The sequence below is a fragment of the Podarcis raffonei genome, chromosome 1 (assembly GCF_027172205.1).
Source record: "Podarcis raffonei isolate rPodRaf1 chromosome 1, rPodRaf1.pri, whole genome shotgun sequence".
Classification (NCBI taxonomy): domain Eukaryota; kingdom Metazoa; phylum Chordata; class Lepidosauria; order Squamata; family Lacertidae; genus Podarcis; species Podarcis raffonei.
Window position 1 is genome coordinate 24,235,009 of NC_070602.1, and position 17,074 is coordinate 24,252,082.

Below are 17,074 nucleotides of genomic sequence, written 5' to 3' on the forward strand. Positions count from 1 at the left end.
TCTCTGCTTACAAATATTTTACAGAGACATGCACTGAATTTTACACACAAATGCCTTTTACACTTGATGCATTTACTGTATTTCGTTCTTGGGTATTAATGCCTATGTACGAAATGTGAGTTTAGAATCGGCTAACAAATATTTGGTCCGTTGAATTAATTTCAGTTTTCTTTATCCTAGATTTCTTATATATATTGTTCATATTTTAATATTCCTGCTTAATTTTTATGCTTCCTGTGAAGGCAAGGGGTTGTAAGGTAAGAACTTACTTACATATATAAAACATTCACTATAAAGTATATTTTATCTGATTTGGAAATTTATAACCTACAGAAGCGTCAAGTGATACATATATAGACAAAATCCTAGGCAATACAATGAAGCAATGAATATAGCATATTCTTCCATCTATAAGATTCTTCCATGTATAAGACACCCCCTATTTTGCGGGACTCAGATTTAAGAAAATGTATCTGTGTAGAAGACGCCCCCTAATTTTTGACATCATTTTTTAGGGGGAAAACCTAGCCTTATACACGGAAAAATATGGTACTTCCTTTGTGCTATTGGAAAGTTTCTGGAGCAATCAAATGAGGCTGATAAAAAAAATGCATTCTTCTGATGGCAGTTTTTGTGTCCATGAATATACATACCTTATACATCTTCTGTGTGCCATAAAGGATATAGCTTCTAGCTCAGCACCAGACAGGAAACTTGTCATAAGCAGTGTCTATAAGCAATGTCTATTAGTTTCAGCTTTCTGGAGTTGACTCTTCTTTCCTTCATTCTTTTTCAATTGCTAGCTTCAGTGTCTAAGCAGCTGATTCTAGAGCCAAATTAGATGTTAAGTGTATGATATATCTTTAACCTTTTAAAAAAAAATAAGTGTGCATGTGCAATCTGCATTAGGATATTGGCACAGAAGGAAGGTGGTTAATTACTTCCCCCTGCCTGTTTCTGGAAAATCACATCACTCACTCCATCTGATACTGACTTTAATCAAGAATCTGCCGTAGGTGCCTATTTCAGTTTCTGTGTAGAGCAAATAAAAATTTGTGGAGTATTGTGATTTTCTTCACAAAAGCAGCAAAGGAACAATGACAATTTATTGTTAAAAGCTGGTATCTTTTAAAAAAACAAAACCTTGAGGAATTACATGTTCAGATTTCACCAATAGCCTACAGTATATGAGTTTGCACTTATTTGATTTTTTTTCAATCTCTAAATACAGTGTTGTGATTTATACCTAAGCATAAACAACAAAGCAAAACAACTCTTTTCAAGTCGTATATCTGTTCTGTGTATTTTGGAATTTGTATGAGTTGTTTGAAAAGGATTTATAAAATAGTAATATAATACAGAGGGGGAAATAGACTCAGGACCAGGTCGTCAAAATTACTCATACAAGAGTTACATTATTATGAGTTGTATTTAAAGTTGTAGTCAAAGGAGGCTGTTCCATCAGTGCAAGCATTTCTGCTTGCCTGATGGGACTATGTCTCTTCTCCTCCCTTTTTGTGCTGTTCTGCTGATCCTCCAGAATTGGTTCTGAGGAAGTGGGGGGGGGTGGAGAAGAGGGGGAGGAAGCCTCATTGCACTAGTGAGCATCATTGCAGTGTTTTCCACTACTGCTGTGATTTATTTGAATATGGCCCAATGTGTACAAGCCATTCCTGCTAATGGTTGTGATAAAAATGGCAACAGTATGCTAAGGTCTTTGTTGCAAAACTTTGATTTATTTCCCTGTCATGTCTTGGTAAATACAGTGGTACCTCGGGTTACATATGCTTCAGGTTACTTACACTTCAGATTACACACTCCACTAAGCCAGAATTAGTGCTTCAGGTTAAGAACTTTGCTTCAGGATAAGAACAGAAATGGAGCTCCGGTGGCGCGGCAGCAGCAGGAGGCCCCAGTAGCTAAAGTGGTGCTTCAGGTTAAGAACAGTTTAAGGTTAAGTATGGAACTCCGGAACGAATTAAGTACTTAACCCGAGGTACCACTGTAAATACTTATTTAGAGTATTATCACACACCTCCTGACCACTCATTTTCATGGCCACTACTTCTTCAGTTCCCCATTGCCAGGGTCATTCTGAATGCAGTTCTGCTTTTCCCAGTTTCAACCTAAGAGCCTTGAACCCGGCATGTGGCTCTGTACTGCCCTTTGTTGGATAGTGCTGAGTCTGGTACAAGTGCAGCTCTGCTTTCCCTTCTTCTAGCCTCCAAAACCTAGGGGGAGGAGTGATTGTATCCTGTGAGTCTTGGGTACAGTTTTCTGCTTGGGTTTTCGCCTGGGGTACTTGCAATTAGCTATATATGAGTGAAAAAATTACAAAGCTGCCTCATTGTTAACAGGTGAAGACTTATGAAAAAGTAATGAGAATTTGATATGAGAATTAGTGGCTAGTGTAATGATTAGAGGAGCACCCCAGGCATACCCACAATAATTTGATCCAGAAACTTGGTAAGCAGGCAGAAGCATGAAAAAATGAGTTTTCCAAACCATCCTTTTCTGTACTAAAAAGCTATATGAGCAAATATTTTCTGTCTTATTTGCAATTATATTGCCTTTGTTTAATGAAACCTGTGGAATATCAAGTTAGACATCATTTTCCCGAAAGCTTGTAAAAGTTCTTCTACTGCATCACTGTTCTGTTCTGTTGTGCGGTGCTGGAGCATGCTTGATGAGCCTTCTTTGCCAAATAGAGGAACTTGAGTAAATAGTTAGCAACTTACTCTTTTGTGCCCCAAAAGAGGTAATATATTCCTTCTTATTTTCCTTACACTATGGACTTTTCCTCTCCCAATACTCCTTCACTTTCCTATTCCTTTTCTTTATGCTGCCAAAGTACTCCTCTCTTGCAAATCATGTCTCTACTTTTTTTTTAATCCCTCTCCATCTTATACCTGTAAATATTACCTTTGTAAACAAAAAAACACAACCACAAAATAAAATCTCTTACACTTGGATATTGCCAGAGGATCAGTTCAACACAATTCTACATAATATCTTTTCTGCTATAAAATAATTTTAGATGCTTGGTTTTCTTATCTTAAAACACACTTTTCACCAATTCACCATTGAACCAAACTGGAATAAGTAATCATTTTCTCTTCCTTCTGCTGCTGAAAAGAGGTTCCAGGTAATGCTTTTACTTTGCTAATGTCTTTTTCATATTTCAGCACCATCTTCCATTTCCACGCAAAGCTGTCTTGTCATTTTGGTGTCCCTAATACACATATACATGTTCCTACCAGCCTTCAACATCTTGCTGTCATGCTACTTTCTGTACATATATAGAACTCTGCAAATGTAAACACTTCTATTCACCCTGAAGTAGAATTACAAGTTCAAGAAAATCTTAAGGACCTTTTCATATGGTATGCTTCCATAGAAATTTCCCCTATGAATCTAGTTATTATTTTGTTTATTAGCACATTCATATGCCAGCTCAAGATGGAGTGCATGGTTATTCCCACCTATTTTACTTTCACAGCATAACATATTTAGAGAGAAGCCTTATTTAGTAGCTGGCTAAACAAAAACATGCAGGATGTTCTCTTTGCCTATAGGTTTGTTACCTATTTAGCACTACGCTCTTTAAAGAGATATTAGTACTATTTCCTTCATGTACTGAAGTATCTGTTAGGACCTGTTTACTCCATCATCTGCTGCTTTTCAGAACCTCACTCACTGCTTTGGTGAATCTTCTGCTTTTCTGTTCTCTTACATTGTCTTTCTGTGTCTACCTCACTGACATGGGCGCTTATTTCTGTCCCGAAGCTGTTATTTCTTCTCTCACAGAGCACATTTTTGGAAGCAGTTTTGACTTCTTCATTTAAACCATGTGCAGCTGCTACCTTAAAATGACATCAGGATGATAGATGTCACTATTATTTTCAGTTTCAGTGACAAATCTTGAGTCTGCTGTAAGGAAAAATTGGTAACTTGTTTCATTGTCATCTATGCTTCCCAAACTAATAGAGTATGTTTAAAGGTGTAGGATGAGGACTGTACTACCTCAATATGGAAGTGGGAGGATTGCATGCTTGGGATTATACCACATGCCCTCACCAGCGCTTGAATCAGCTCTTAGCAAATGAAGTGTACCTGTATGCATAAATCCAATATATTAAGTGGAAGTGGAACCACCTTAAAAATCTTGGGGAAGTAAATAATGGTAAGTTTGGGACCCCTTTCCCTTTCTTAGTATGAGGCTGTATCATTTACTTGGCTGAAACTTAGGACTCAGCTACACGGGTCAATTATAACGTTATATGTGCATTAAAAAATGTGGCACCAGATGGTGCTGTAGAGCTGAAATCCAAAGTGAATGGCAAATTGCATTGGGAGCTTTTATAGCGATCTTTTTTCATAGTTCTTTAAAATATCTGTGTAGATCCAGCCTTATATCTATCCACGTGGGTTATTGTTGGCATAGGGGTGTCATGTTTGTGTCATTGCCCAAAAAAAGCTTTGGGCATAATGCAACTCTATGCCAGTATGCCAGTTGCTGTTAACTATGGTTGCCATACATCCGGATTTCTCCAGAGATGCCCAGGATTCCAAAAGTGAAATCACCATCGAGGTGGATTTTTTTAATTTTGAAAAATGTCCGTTTTTTGGGAGGGGGCTCAGTAAGTGAGCAGGCAAGCAGTCTGTCTATCAGTCTGTTGGGCATCTGGCTGCCTGAGCAAACCCCACTTCTCCCCGTTACAAAGTTAAGAGCCGTGCTGGGCCTCCCTTCTTCTTCTCCTCCCCTCAGTGGCCTCCGGGCCCAGGCCTGGCTGGAGGTCCTACAGGCCCCGCCACCACAGAGCCACTCGGCGGAGGGGGAAGCTGTGGGACGAGGAGCCTCCCTCACAGGCCTCCCTCCTCCTCTTCCTCCTCCTCCTCTTCCTCCTGCTGTTCCAGGAGCGCAACGTAGAAGCAGCCCCTTTTCTTGCTCCCCTTCCCCACAGTGACCACAGCTGTTCCTCTCCCCCCCTCCTCTCCCCCCTCCGAAGCAGATAAGCAGTCCCAGCAGATGCCCTGTCAACCCGAGGCAAGTCCAATGCACCCCTGCCCCACAACCTTCTTTCTGAAAAAACATACGGTAGTTTAAAAAAAGCCCTCTCAAAGCAAGAGCTATGAATCTTGAGTCTAAAAAGTATACTCTTTTCAGATGATAACTTATTTAAGATTGCATAGTTACTGGAAGTGTGCCTCACTGAACACAGTTGGGCATACTTCCATAAACATTCACTTTTTATAGTTTGTGAGGGGTTACTGGTTTTCTTGTTCAATAAGGCTTCCTTGATATCAATTCTGCAATATCCAAATAAAACATGTGCTTGTACCTGCAGCCGCATTTGTGTAACTTTAGATTTAGTATCATTTTAGAAATGTTTTAATTATGTGAATTGGTTCATCTAGTTTCTTGGAATTCTAGTACACTTTAGAGAACAAATCTACAACTAGCCATAACAGGAGGGGTTGCCATATGGTTGTGCAGTTTTGGAGGCTTAACTCTTATTTACTTCCACTACCATTCCTAAGTATTGAAGGAAGAAGGGGGGCGGGAATCAATTTAAGTATAGGAATTACTAACTGGTACTTTATACCAACCCTGAGCACAGGAAAGGTACTTATTTTGGAAACTGATTTCATTTCACAAACTTAGCTGACATTCCTTTCTTATTCTGCTGTGGCTTCCACAACATTGTGCTCTTTAGCCCTCTGTTATATACAATATGTTCACTGCCTGTGCCATGTCATCATATCATTTATGTTTAGCAGGGATCAGAGGGGTCTCCAAGATCTCTGCTCCATTATCAGGAGCCTAGTAATAGCATACAAAACCCCATCCTTTCACTCAAAGCCCATGCCTTGTCCTCTGAGTCCAGCCCCCTCTTTATTGCTCTACCCCATACTCTGCCATCAGTCTCAGAAGTAGTGCAGTAAGACTGGAGATCTTTATCAGTGGTCTGCGTTACATCACCAACCTGAGCTTGTCAAATTGTCTTCATTCTTTGCTTTTGTCATTAAAGTAATGGAAAGTGCATGTCATGCAATGTTTTAAAATTTGATGGTACTGAACATTAAAGTGTGTATTATAAAATACAATCATGATTTTCTGGTTGGGCCCTTGATGTCTTTGGGGCACAAAGATTATTTATTTATTTATTTATTTATTTATTTATTTATTTAAGTTGCATATACACCATACATTTAAAGCACATTTAAAACAAAGAATATTGGGAACTAGTTGTTTTTTTTATAGGTGCTGGAAACTATACCTCTGTGAGGGATAAATTACAGTTCCTAGGATTCTTTGTGGTTTGCCAAGTGCTTTAAATGTATTATGAATGTATGGTGTGAATGCATACAATAAAAACTGTACTAACCAGATAGTAGAACAACAATGAGGAGATTAGGAACAGAGAAACTATGAGTGCTATAAAGTAACAGAAAGCTAATAACTGCTAATAATGATGATGATGATGATGATGATAATTTATACCCCACCCATCTGGCTGGGCTTCCCCAGTCACTCTGGGCGGCTTCCAACAAAATAGTAAAATACAGTAATGCATCAAACATAAAATACAGTAATGAATCAAACATTAAAAGCTTCCCTAAACAGGGCTGCCTTCAGAAAAGATAGCTTTGCTGTGAACAAGTGTAGGAAACAAACCAGTGTTGGCTTAGCATTTCACGTGAATCTCATGGTTTGTGTTCTTGCACAATACAAGGAGATGGATGGGTGTGTTCATTAAGAGCCATGACTTGTAAGATCATGTGTTCCATCATGTGTGTACTGCGCCATTGGGTTATTACTTTCCACATGGTGGAAATATACAACATTGATAAAAAGAAGTAATAAAATATACATAATAAAACAACTGTTTATAAAATGGTCCCTATGGTACAAGCACAGCCTTGTTTTTAAGCACGAGCCTGTCTGGTGGCCATTGGTGACCAGGAATTGCACACACGAGTGAATGGAATCCCATGCAGGTGAGTAACTGAGCTGGTTGAAGAGGGATGAAGCACTCTGTTGACTTCACTGTACCCAACATAGTAATGAAGGGACTGCTAGAGGAGGGTAGCCTCTTCCTCCTCAATCAGTATAGAAATGAACCTCTCTGTCCCTTCTTTGCCAGCCCCCAGCAGACTGGTATCATTTCTTTGTAGGGTAATAACTTTCAGGGTTTGTTTATAAGGCTGCCCTAGCAAAGTATCTTACAGCTTTCTCTACCCAGGCGACAGTTCAGAAGATGCTGTTTTAGTACTGAATGGGTGACAGACAACCTTTTCTTATTCACAGTTCTTTGTTTCAGACCACCAGTTAGTAGGGCATTGCCTCAGCCTGAAAAACTTCAGACAAATAACGTTGGCAAAAAAAAGAGACCTATAGAGGTAAGAAAACGTGCTATTCTTATTAACATTCTCATTTAAACTTCATTATAACCAACTATATGGGGTGTAATAGAAATTTAATTAAACAGCTTCTGTAAACAAATGCCTTGTGGACAAACAGGCAGAATAAGTGATAATTTATTCTGCATCTATTTAAAGGGATCTTTCAATAGCCCAGACAGACTGGCAGAATAAAAGGGGAATTTGGGGGCAAACTTGCGGGCTGGTCAATACTGCAAGCAGACTATTCCCTGTTTACCCCCAATGTATACGTGGTGAAGTGAGTTATAGGATTTTTCTTGATGCTTTGGAACACTATTAAAAGAAAAAAAATAAATTCATTAAACTGCTTGTACAGTGCTGTTCAAAGATGAAATCATGAAATAGCTTTTATTCACAAGGAAGCTTGTGGTGATCATAAATCTGTTTTCTTAGGATCTAGTGCTGGAGCTGGTGTTTGGCTATCGTGGTAGAGATGGCAGGAACAATGTGCACTATTTGAATGATGGTGCTGATATAATTTATCACACTGCATCTGTTGGAATTCTGTACAATGTGGCAACAGGTAGGAAACATATACAGTAGATTCCATCTGGCGTTGATACAGTGTTTTTATTTTCTCTCTCTTTTTCTTTTCCCCTCATAGACGTGATATTTGTACTTTAAATAATATACCATATTTGTCTCTGTAGGCTCTCAGTCTTTTTACCAGGAACATAATGATGATATTTTGTGCCTCACTATAAATCAGCACCCCAAGTTTATCAACCTTGTGGCAACTGGCCAAGTAGGTATGTTTGTATTTTTTAAAAAAGAAATTAATATATATGCATGAACAGTTAGTCATGTGAATTCATAGATAGAAGAAAGCATTTGCTTATGCTGCTTCTGTTTGTATGAATGTTACTCAGTTACCTGTGCCAATTATATTTTTTCTTGTAACTCTGAAAATTATTTTTAAAACACATTGATGCTTAAGGATGCTAATGCTATATTTTATTGCAGATTTATCAAAATGATTTTTTAAAGCTATTGAGCCCCATTTAACCACAAAACATTTTCTTTTTTGATTCCACACCTGCCACAATGTACACTATCATGTCCAGCATACACAACACAGAGCAAAATGCCCATTGCTATGAGATGGACGAAGGAATGCAGGGACCCCCTGGGGTGCAAAGCAGGTCTGTGCGCTTTGCAGATAGATGCATTGTGTACAAACTCCACAATATCTTCTGTGAAGACTGAGAAGCTATAGCAGTGTAGGTTGTACCTTCACATCAATACTGAGCCCATGTAGACTAGTAAACATTCCTGCAAACTCTGCCACCCTAGGATACCTTGGTCCTCTGTAACATCCTGCCAAGTGCTAAGGGCTGGATTTTTTTGTTTTTTTTCTACCATGCACCCAGTGCAGCTATGTGATAAAGTATTACCTGTTACAGCATTATACTGTTTTCAATAGACATTGATGATCATTCACTTATTTAGGAGAAATGAAGAGGAAAATATACAGCACACTTTTGAAGCAGAGATAATATAAAAAGATTGAGCTTTCAAAATATGTAACAAAATCAAAAGTGCACTAATTGAAAAGCCGTGATCATAAACAATCCAGCGCACAGTAATCAGAACAAATTGTCAAATGGGTTGATTAAAGTTGTGCAGGGATGAAAGTGGTCCCTTTTGTACAAAAACCATTGCCAAAAGCTAATCATATAATTTGGGGTAGGAAAGTATTTCTGCAATTTGATTTAAAATGATGCTAAATATGTACCAGAACACAAGGTATTTAGCCAGAACAGATGGAATTTTGAACTGCAGTCTGGAAGATTCTCAGATCCAAACATGAAATGGTTTAAATGACAAGTTTAAGGTAGATGGCATGATACAGCAATTGATTCTGAGACTAGGTGCACCAGTGTATGCACAGAATTCCCTATACTTCTCATTCGAGAGAGGGAGGCTTCTTTAAAAGAATGGACAAATAGATCTGCTCATTTCATTTAAATGAGTGTTGAACCTGCATCCTTGAGATCTTCTGCATTCAAGAACACATATAGAATCTGGATCTGAACTATGAACTTAATATAACAGAAAATATGTTAAGAGTGGCAATTATGACAGTGGTCATTGCTGGATCTATTACGTTTTTGGATGCTGATACTTTTTACAAACACATTTTGCTGGTTAAGATCTAACAAAACATGGATTGGAGGATCAGGAATGTGCTGTGGACTTGTATTCTTCCTCCCCATGTCTCCGCAGGCTCAGGTTTGATTACTTACGTCCTGTTTAGCACAAAGAATCTGCCATCATGTCTGAACGAAAAACTGTGCTTACCAATTCTGGATTAGAGGGCAAATGTAAACCACCATTCAGCAAACTGTGACCTATTTTAAATAAGAAATTACTAACTGAATCTTAATGCAGAAGGGGAAAGAGGGATGAGGAAAAGAAAGTAGATGAGTCCAAGGCTCACTCGTGCAATGTGAAACCATGGCATTACACATCGTCCTCTGCTATTTTTTCACAACTGTTGAAAGAAAGATTATTTTAAACCATCTCTAAGCAAACAGTTTTGCTCTCAATGCAACTGAGAATTCAACATCACTCAAGTTTGTTTAATTTCTAACTAAACATTGTTCAAGAAAAGGCATCACCATGCCACCCTGTATATTCTGTTAGTGGAAGCAATAACAACTAACTATATATGGATAGTAAGTTCCCGTTTAATATACCTGCCACAGAGTTCATATTGTTAGACAACAATTCTGAAACCAAAGCTTGTACTTTATACCACATATATTTTAGTTATCATTTTCATTCTGGTTGTAATTATTTTTCTGCTGCTTTTCCATTACAGGAGACACAGCAGATATGTCAGGTAAGGGAAACTAAATTTTAACACCTTCAGGTATAACTAGGTTTTTTGACATTACGCACAGTTCTGTAGGTAGGTTAACTGAATATATTTCCATGATATCAAATGCTACAACATTAGCACTAAACACAAAATTTAACAAGATATAAATATGCAAGATTTCCTTTAGATGAAGTCAAAGAATAATTTTAACACATTTTAAAGTTTATTGTATTATACCCACCACAACCACCCCAGTGTTTTGATAAGTGATAAAACATTTTATAACCTTCTTATTTATATAACTTTTAATTAATTCAGTTTCTGGAAAATCATTGGGGCTGACAACAAATGTTTCTGTTATAAATATTATTTTGTTTAGCTATTCACTCAAGAGGCCTTGGTGACTGAGTTAATAAAGAAATCATCTTTCTCATTTACTGTATTGTCATGCAGTTTTTGCCAGCCATCCAGAATGCTTATCAGTGCTATCAAATCCATTTTGTGAAATATCATTATGTTCCTTTGAAAGTCATAGTCTCAGCTGTGATCTTGTATAGTTGTTTTCATCTTGCATGAATAGGTAGTCATATTACATAGTTGTGTATCAAACAGCTGACAGAAAAGAATAATGCACATGCTTGCCTATGTAGAGCAGTTGTTGTTTCTGAACTCTTATCTATGTGATTCCCTTGATTATAATGTCTTGTGCCACTTGTGTAGCCTATAGTGCACAATCAGATATTATGTCTCAGCATAGTATGTTCCTCCTAGGACACGTGATGAGGATAGAAGCCCAGCCTTTTAGATTTCCACTGTGGTCCTTGTTGACCATTGTCAAATTCCAAAACAGCATTGAGCACATTTCAGAACTGGCAGAGTGTGGCCTGGGATTGTGTGGTGCTGAAAAATGCACTGGAAAACATATTTCCCTCATATATTTCAGTCTTCTATAGACTCTTACCATCCATGAATACCCCTGTACTTTGCTTTATTGCACAGATGACTTGTTGGGTTCCTACCTGGCATTCATACAGTGTATTACAAGCAAATTCAATGTGTATGGAGGTCCTGCCAGCAGAGCACATTCAGGACCAGAATCTTAGACCAAGATTCCTATTTCATAAATAGTTTCATAAGTTCAGGATGGCCCATATCTAAAGACCAGTGAGAAGTTTATTTTAAAAAAACTAGATTAACAGTACAGGCCTCACTCTGTCTTCTTGGAAGCAAGTCCTATTGAATTCTGTGGGGCTTACTCTCTAGTAAGTGCACTTAGGATTGCAGTCTAAATTGTAAACTTGTGAACTGCAGTCTGTATTCATGCTTTGTTCCCTTGTCATTAAAAAAATGTAAGGGTGTGTATAACTTTATATAGATAATTTAAAATTCAGTTTTTTGTTCTTGTGTTAAGAGGGAACTGAATGAGACTTAAGAAGAAAGTGGTTCTGCTGTTAGATGTATCTTTTCTAGATTTGGGTAATACTTTCCCAAATGAGCACTTTTTGCAGTGTTGGCTTCAGAAAGCAAGATTATAATTTCAGGTTTTGTTCTTTTAATTAAAGTTAGTTGAATTATTTAAGGGTTACAAGTCCTACAAGCTTTAACCAACAAAATAATTTACTGATCTTCTTATATTTGTACAGCTACAGCACCTTGTATTCATGTATGGGATGCAATGAATAAGCAGACATTGTCTGTATTGCGATGCTACCATTCAAAAGGCGTTTGTTCAGTCAGTTTTAGTGCCACTGGCAAGCTTCTTCTGTCTGTAGGGCTGGATCCTGAACATACCATTACCATTTGGAAATGGCAGGAAGGTAGGAAGGTATTTTGTTTGTCTAAAACACATTTATCTTGTTCATTAATCACTACTTATTGGTACAATACAATTGTCTATATGTGACTTTGAATTACAATTAATTCTTCCTATTAGGTGCCAAAATCGCTAGTAGAGCTGGTCATAATCAGCGTATTTTTGTAGCAGAATTCAGGCCTGACTCCGACACACAATTTGTTTCAGTAGGAGTAAAACATGTGAGGTTCTGGACACTTGCTGGAAGAGCACTTCTGAGTAAAAAAGGACAAACAAGTTCAATAGAAGATGCACGAATGCAGACTATGCTGTCTGTAGCATTTGGAGCTGTAAGTAAATAAACATACTCTTTACTACAGTTACTCTTTTTACTGTTGATGTTTCCGTGTTTTCATTAAACTATGACTGCCTTTACTACTTTAAAGACTAAGCAGCTCAAACATAAGTTGCATTATAGATTTTGGAAGCCGTTGAATAGTATTTAAACACTTCCAATGCAGATATTTTCTATATTTATAAAAACTGATTTATTTAGAAAAATATTTTTAAAAATATTTGAGGGTATTGAGGAAAGTTCTAGTAGTGATTCAGACTTCTCTGATAAAGACTAGTTCTGGAGCAAATGTTTTATGAGAAGTTACCAATATTGTGCTGCATACATAATTCACTAGAATCTGATTGAAACCTCGGTTGAGTACCAGATCTGAACATTTTTTCCACTATATTATAAACTCAGAACATTATTTATTTATTTATTTATTTAATGATGTTTGAATCTTGCCAGAATGGTCTAAGGCAGTTTTAAATACAGATACAATAAAATCTAATCAGAACCAGCATAAAACTCACATAAAAAACAGAATAATTGTGTGTTAAGGTAACAGGTAATTGTGTGTTAAGATCCCCAGGAGCTTCCCAATAAATAAAGACACAATTGACACGGAATTTAGTTTTCAGGTTATTGGCATAATTTTGGCCACAACTTTAAATATAGGGAGGGTGGGTGGGTGATCCAGTGCACAAGGCGAAAAGAGGAAGCTCTACACAAGGTGCAGCGGTATATAAAGGTCCCTCGGTTAATACACAAAATTCCCCATTGGCCAGATTTGCCCAAAAACTGAGGGACCACCAATCGGGTTGTTGTGGCTATCCAATCGCTCCCACCCACACAAACAGTGAGGTCAGTCCTGATGATCTCACTGCAACATATGCCCTCTGTGAGGAGGACTTGATTTATGAGAAAATCTCCAATACCATTAGAAAGCCACTGAAATGTAACAGAACTGGACAGACTTCTCCTGACACCTAAAAAAACTGTTAAGAAGGCGCAAGGCAAACCTATCTGGGGAGGGAGTTCCATATTGATACTAGCAGAGAAAATGACATTTCACCTGGCTTTGAGAATGGTAAAACCTGGACAAGGGCCATCAAGGACAGTCTTAATTGGCAGGCAAGTTCATGTGGGAGAAGGTAGTGCTTTGATTCCAGGCCATTAAAATATTGAAACTATAAAACCAATATTTTGAACTGAAAACATAAATCATTTTGCTGAAGATCTTTTGAACTGGTATAAAATGCTGGTAGCAGTTAGCCACAGTTAGTATTCTGTCCACTGTGCTCTGCACCACCTGCAGTTTCATTATAAATATATGCATTTTCCCCCTTTTGAAATCATGTGATGAACACATTCCCTCCCTCCTTTTCAGAATAATTTGACATTTACAGGTACAATCAGTGGAGATGTGTGTGTTTGGAAAGAACATATACTGAATCGAATTGTAGGCAAAGCTCACAATGGGCCTATATTTGCAATGTACACAACACTACGAGATGGCTTAATTGTAACAGGAGGCAAGGAGAGGCCGTAAGTCTGGTTTTCTTACAGATACATTTTACAAATATATTAATGAATGCATAAATGTGTTGAAGTAAATTACACTGTGGTAGTTCTACTTTTAAGTATATTGACAGGCTAAACCTATTTATCTCTATTAGCTGTAGCAGAGCAAGTAGTGACTTTTACTGACACAGCAACCATGGCAACTCTTGTTAAATGTTAGAAAAATTCCCTACCTAATTATTTACAATGAGTAAAACAGGAAACTGAATTGAATGATTTCACCTGTTTCCCACTAGTATTGCATGGTTTGCTGCTAGACTCAATCTTCTTTAGCATAATACTAATAAGCCTTTCAGAAAAGTAATCATTTCAAAGTGAGTGACTGACTTTAAGAAATAATCTTGTATTTCTTATGTTTTCCTATATTCTTACTGCAACAAAATGTATTATAAAGTAAGGAGTATCCTCAGTCATTTTCTCTCACATAGGAAAGAGTTAAGCATGTACTAGATTATGTCTAAGATTAGGGGAAAGAATACCCAAGTCAAGGAAGTGAAAAGTTGAGCAGTTGCGCTCTCACTGGCTTAACTACAATGTGACATGAAATAGTTAAAATAACAGAAGCTTCTACAAAATAGTAAACATGTGCTTAACAACTATGACAAATGTGGAAATCTAAAAATTACATACTCTTAAGTAAGCTAAAACCATTGCAAAATAGTTTGTGGATAGCAAAACTGACATAATATTGTATATTTTAAAATAGCGGTTTTAATTATTCATTCGTGAATCTCAACTGTGATATCCATTGAATGAATGGAATATGGTATTTGAACACATGCATTTGACATTGAGCGATTTGATCTATTCTTTCTATAATGTTTCTTTATTTTCACTAGATCAAAAGAAGGTGGAGCAGTTAAACTATGGGATCAGGAGCTAAGGCGGTGTCGTGCCTTCAGATTAGAGACAGGACAGATAATTGACTGTGTTCGCTCTGTGTGCAGAGGCAAAGTAAGTGCTAGTCTCCTATGACAACATCTATCATGTTGATTCATATTGGTTTTATATCATCTTTGCTTATTTGTCAGCAACCTATCTTTTCTGTTTGTTTCTAAGCATCACAACATGTATACTCTCAATTTTAGCTGTTAAAATTCTATTCAAATATTAGATAAGAAGAGCCTGTGTAGTCCAGTGTTCTGACTGTGGAGGTAGCATATAGCCATCAGGATTAGTAGCTATTCCATGTAACTACTCCATGAATTTTGTCTAATCCCCATTTAAATCCATTCAGATTGGTGACCTTCACAACATGTTGAGGAAGCATATACGCATGTTGGCATTTTTGGTATTTAGTTTCTTTGTGTATCTTTTGCTGCTGTTTCTTAACTTGGGCAATACTCTAGCAATATTGAGATCCTCTCTGGTGCATGGAAGTATTGAGGATGGGAGAGAAAGAAAGGAGGAACACTGATAGGAGAAAAGTGGCAGTTTTCACAACAGGAGAGGTTTGAGCAAAGAGGGGATGGAGGAACACTGAGAGAGAGAAAGTGGTGGTTTAAAGCAATGCGAGATGTCTAATTAGATTGGAAAGGGAGGAACAATGAGGGCTATCTTTTTGTTCTTTAAGTTTTAACAAGCAGAAAGAACGAATGTGTCTACAACACAGAAGCACAAGCTAGCACCAAAAAGCTAACATGGGTACAGCACAGTCTTTCCCAATTTCCTTCTTGCTCTACTCAAATCTTTCCCAATGTTTAAAATGAGAGTGTGTGTGCAAAGGGAGGTGGGCTGCAAAATAGAAGAGAGAAGGAGGAGGCATGGAAATGGAGATGGTCTGTGTGCAAGGGACACTTGAAAAGAGGTGGGAGAAGGCGGGTGGGGAAGGAGGTGGAGGTGAAAACCAGGCAGTGCAAAGGGGTGTGAAAAACAAGGAGGGAGGAAGAGGTATGGAAATGAGTATGAAGGTGAAAAAAGGAGTACAAGAGGCTTCAGAAATAGGGCCTGGAAAGGTGAAAAGGGAGCTTAGTAGTTGCAAGGGAAGCTCAGGGGTTAACATGGGGGAAATAGTAGGAGGTTGGCATTCAGAGTGAGCAAGGATCCTGCCCCCCTAGTATTTAATACTTTCATGATTTCAACAATTCCTTTAGTGGAAATATGTTCATGACTTCTAAGTTACTATGCATAGATTCATGTTACCCCTCGTCAACAGATGCTATTTTTAAAAATAGTTTTCATTAACTGAACATTGTTCCAGGGGAAAATTCTTGTTGGGACAAAGAATGCTGAAATAATAGAAGTTGGAGAAAAAAATGCAGCATGTAACATTCTAATTAATGGCCACATGGATGGGCCTATCTGGGGACTAGCAACACACCCGTCTCGTGATGTTTTCCTTTCTGCTGCAGAAGATGGGACAGTCAGACTCTGGGATATTGCTGATAAAGTAGGTATAAAAATTACAGTAAGACTATATAATTGTTTAGAAAAATTATACATTAAAAATAAATCCACTGAGAAAACTTGCACATATTTTCTTTTAAATGTATTTCCAGGAATTAAGTAAACGTAAGAGCTAAAAATAAATCGTGACATATTCTTGCTATGCTATATTCATTGTACATAAATGGAAACATTTAATTGTGCTTCCTTTTAAAACCCAATTCTCACAGAAGATGGTGAACAAAGTAAATTTGGGCCACGCAGCACGCACTGTGTCTTATAGTCCAGAGGGCGACATGGTGGCTATTGGCATGAAAAATGGAGAATTTATTATCTTGTTAGTGAACTCTTTGAAAATATGGGGAAAGAAAAGGGACAGAAGATCAGCCATTCAGGACATCAGGTGAGATATCATGTTCCCTTACCTGCTGTGGTTCTGGATTCTCTAAAAATTATATCCGCATCTTGTTGGATATGGTAGATGTGCATGCATGAGGATGCAGCATTAAGAACATAAGAGTATCCCTGCTAGATTAGACCAAAGTCCCATTTATGCCAGCAATCACTCCCCACAGTGGCCAACCAGGTGCCTATGGGAAGTCCACAAGGACATGAATGCAACAGCAAGGAGACATGAATGTGACAGCACTCTGTCCAGTCTTGTCCCCAGCAAATAACTATTAATCTCAGGGTCATGGGTCATTCC

The 17,074-nt window shown here is 37.8% G+C and overlaps 1 protein-coding gene and 1 long non-coding RNA gene across 13 annotated transcripts in view; one reads left to right on the forward strand and one right to left on the reverse strand.

Moving 5' to 3' along the window:
- Window positions 1-17,074, reverse strand: part of LOC128408255 (uncharacterized) — a 213,737-nt gene that overhangs the window by 103,557 nt on the left and 93,106 nt on the right. The window lies entirely within an intron of this gene.
- Window positions 1-17,074, forward strand: part of EML5 (EMAP like 5) — an 84,246-nt gene that overhangs the window by 61,911 nt on the left and 5,261 nt on the right. For 5 of the 12 annotated variants that reach the window (XM_053377385.1, XM_053377358.1, XM_053377404.1 and 2 more), the window contains 11 exons: window positions 243-257; window positions 7,326-7,404; window positions 7,840-7,969; window positions 8,097-8,195; window positions 10,271-10,291; window positions 11,914-12,087; window positions 12,204-12,412; window positions 13,790-13,947; window positions 14,823-14,937; window positions 16,184-16,372; window positions 16,599-16,771. In XM_053377385.1, the coding sequence (XP_053233360.1) occupies window positions 243-257; window positions 7,326-7,404; window positions 7,840-7,969; window positions 8,097-8,195; window positions 10,271-10,291; window positions 11,914-12,087; window positions 12,204-12,412; window positions 13,790-13,947; window positions 14,823-14,937; window positions 16,184-16,372; window positions 16,599-16,771 (1,362 nt within the window). Of the gene's footprint in view, window positions 1-180; window positions 258-7,312; window positions 7,406-7,839; window positions 7,970-8,096; window positions 8,196-10,270; window positions 10,292-11,913; window positions 12,088-12,203; window positions 12,413-13,789; window positions 13,948-14,822; window positions 14,938-16,183; window positions 16,373-16,598; window positions 16,772-17,074 lie in introns of those variants that run through there. The other 7 variants (XM_053377367.1, XM_053377376.1, XM_053377419.1 and 4 more) reach the window with 7 other exon arrangements.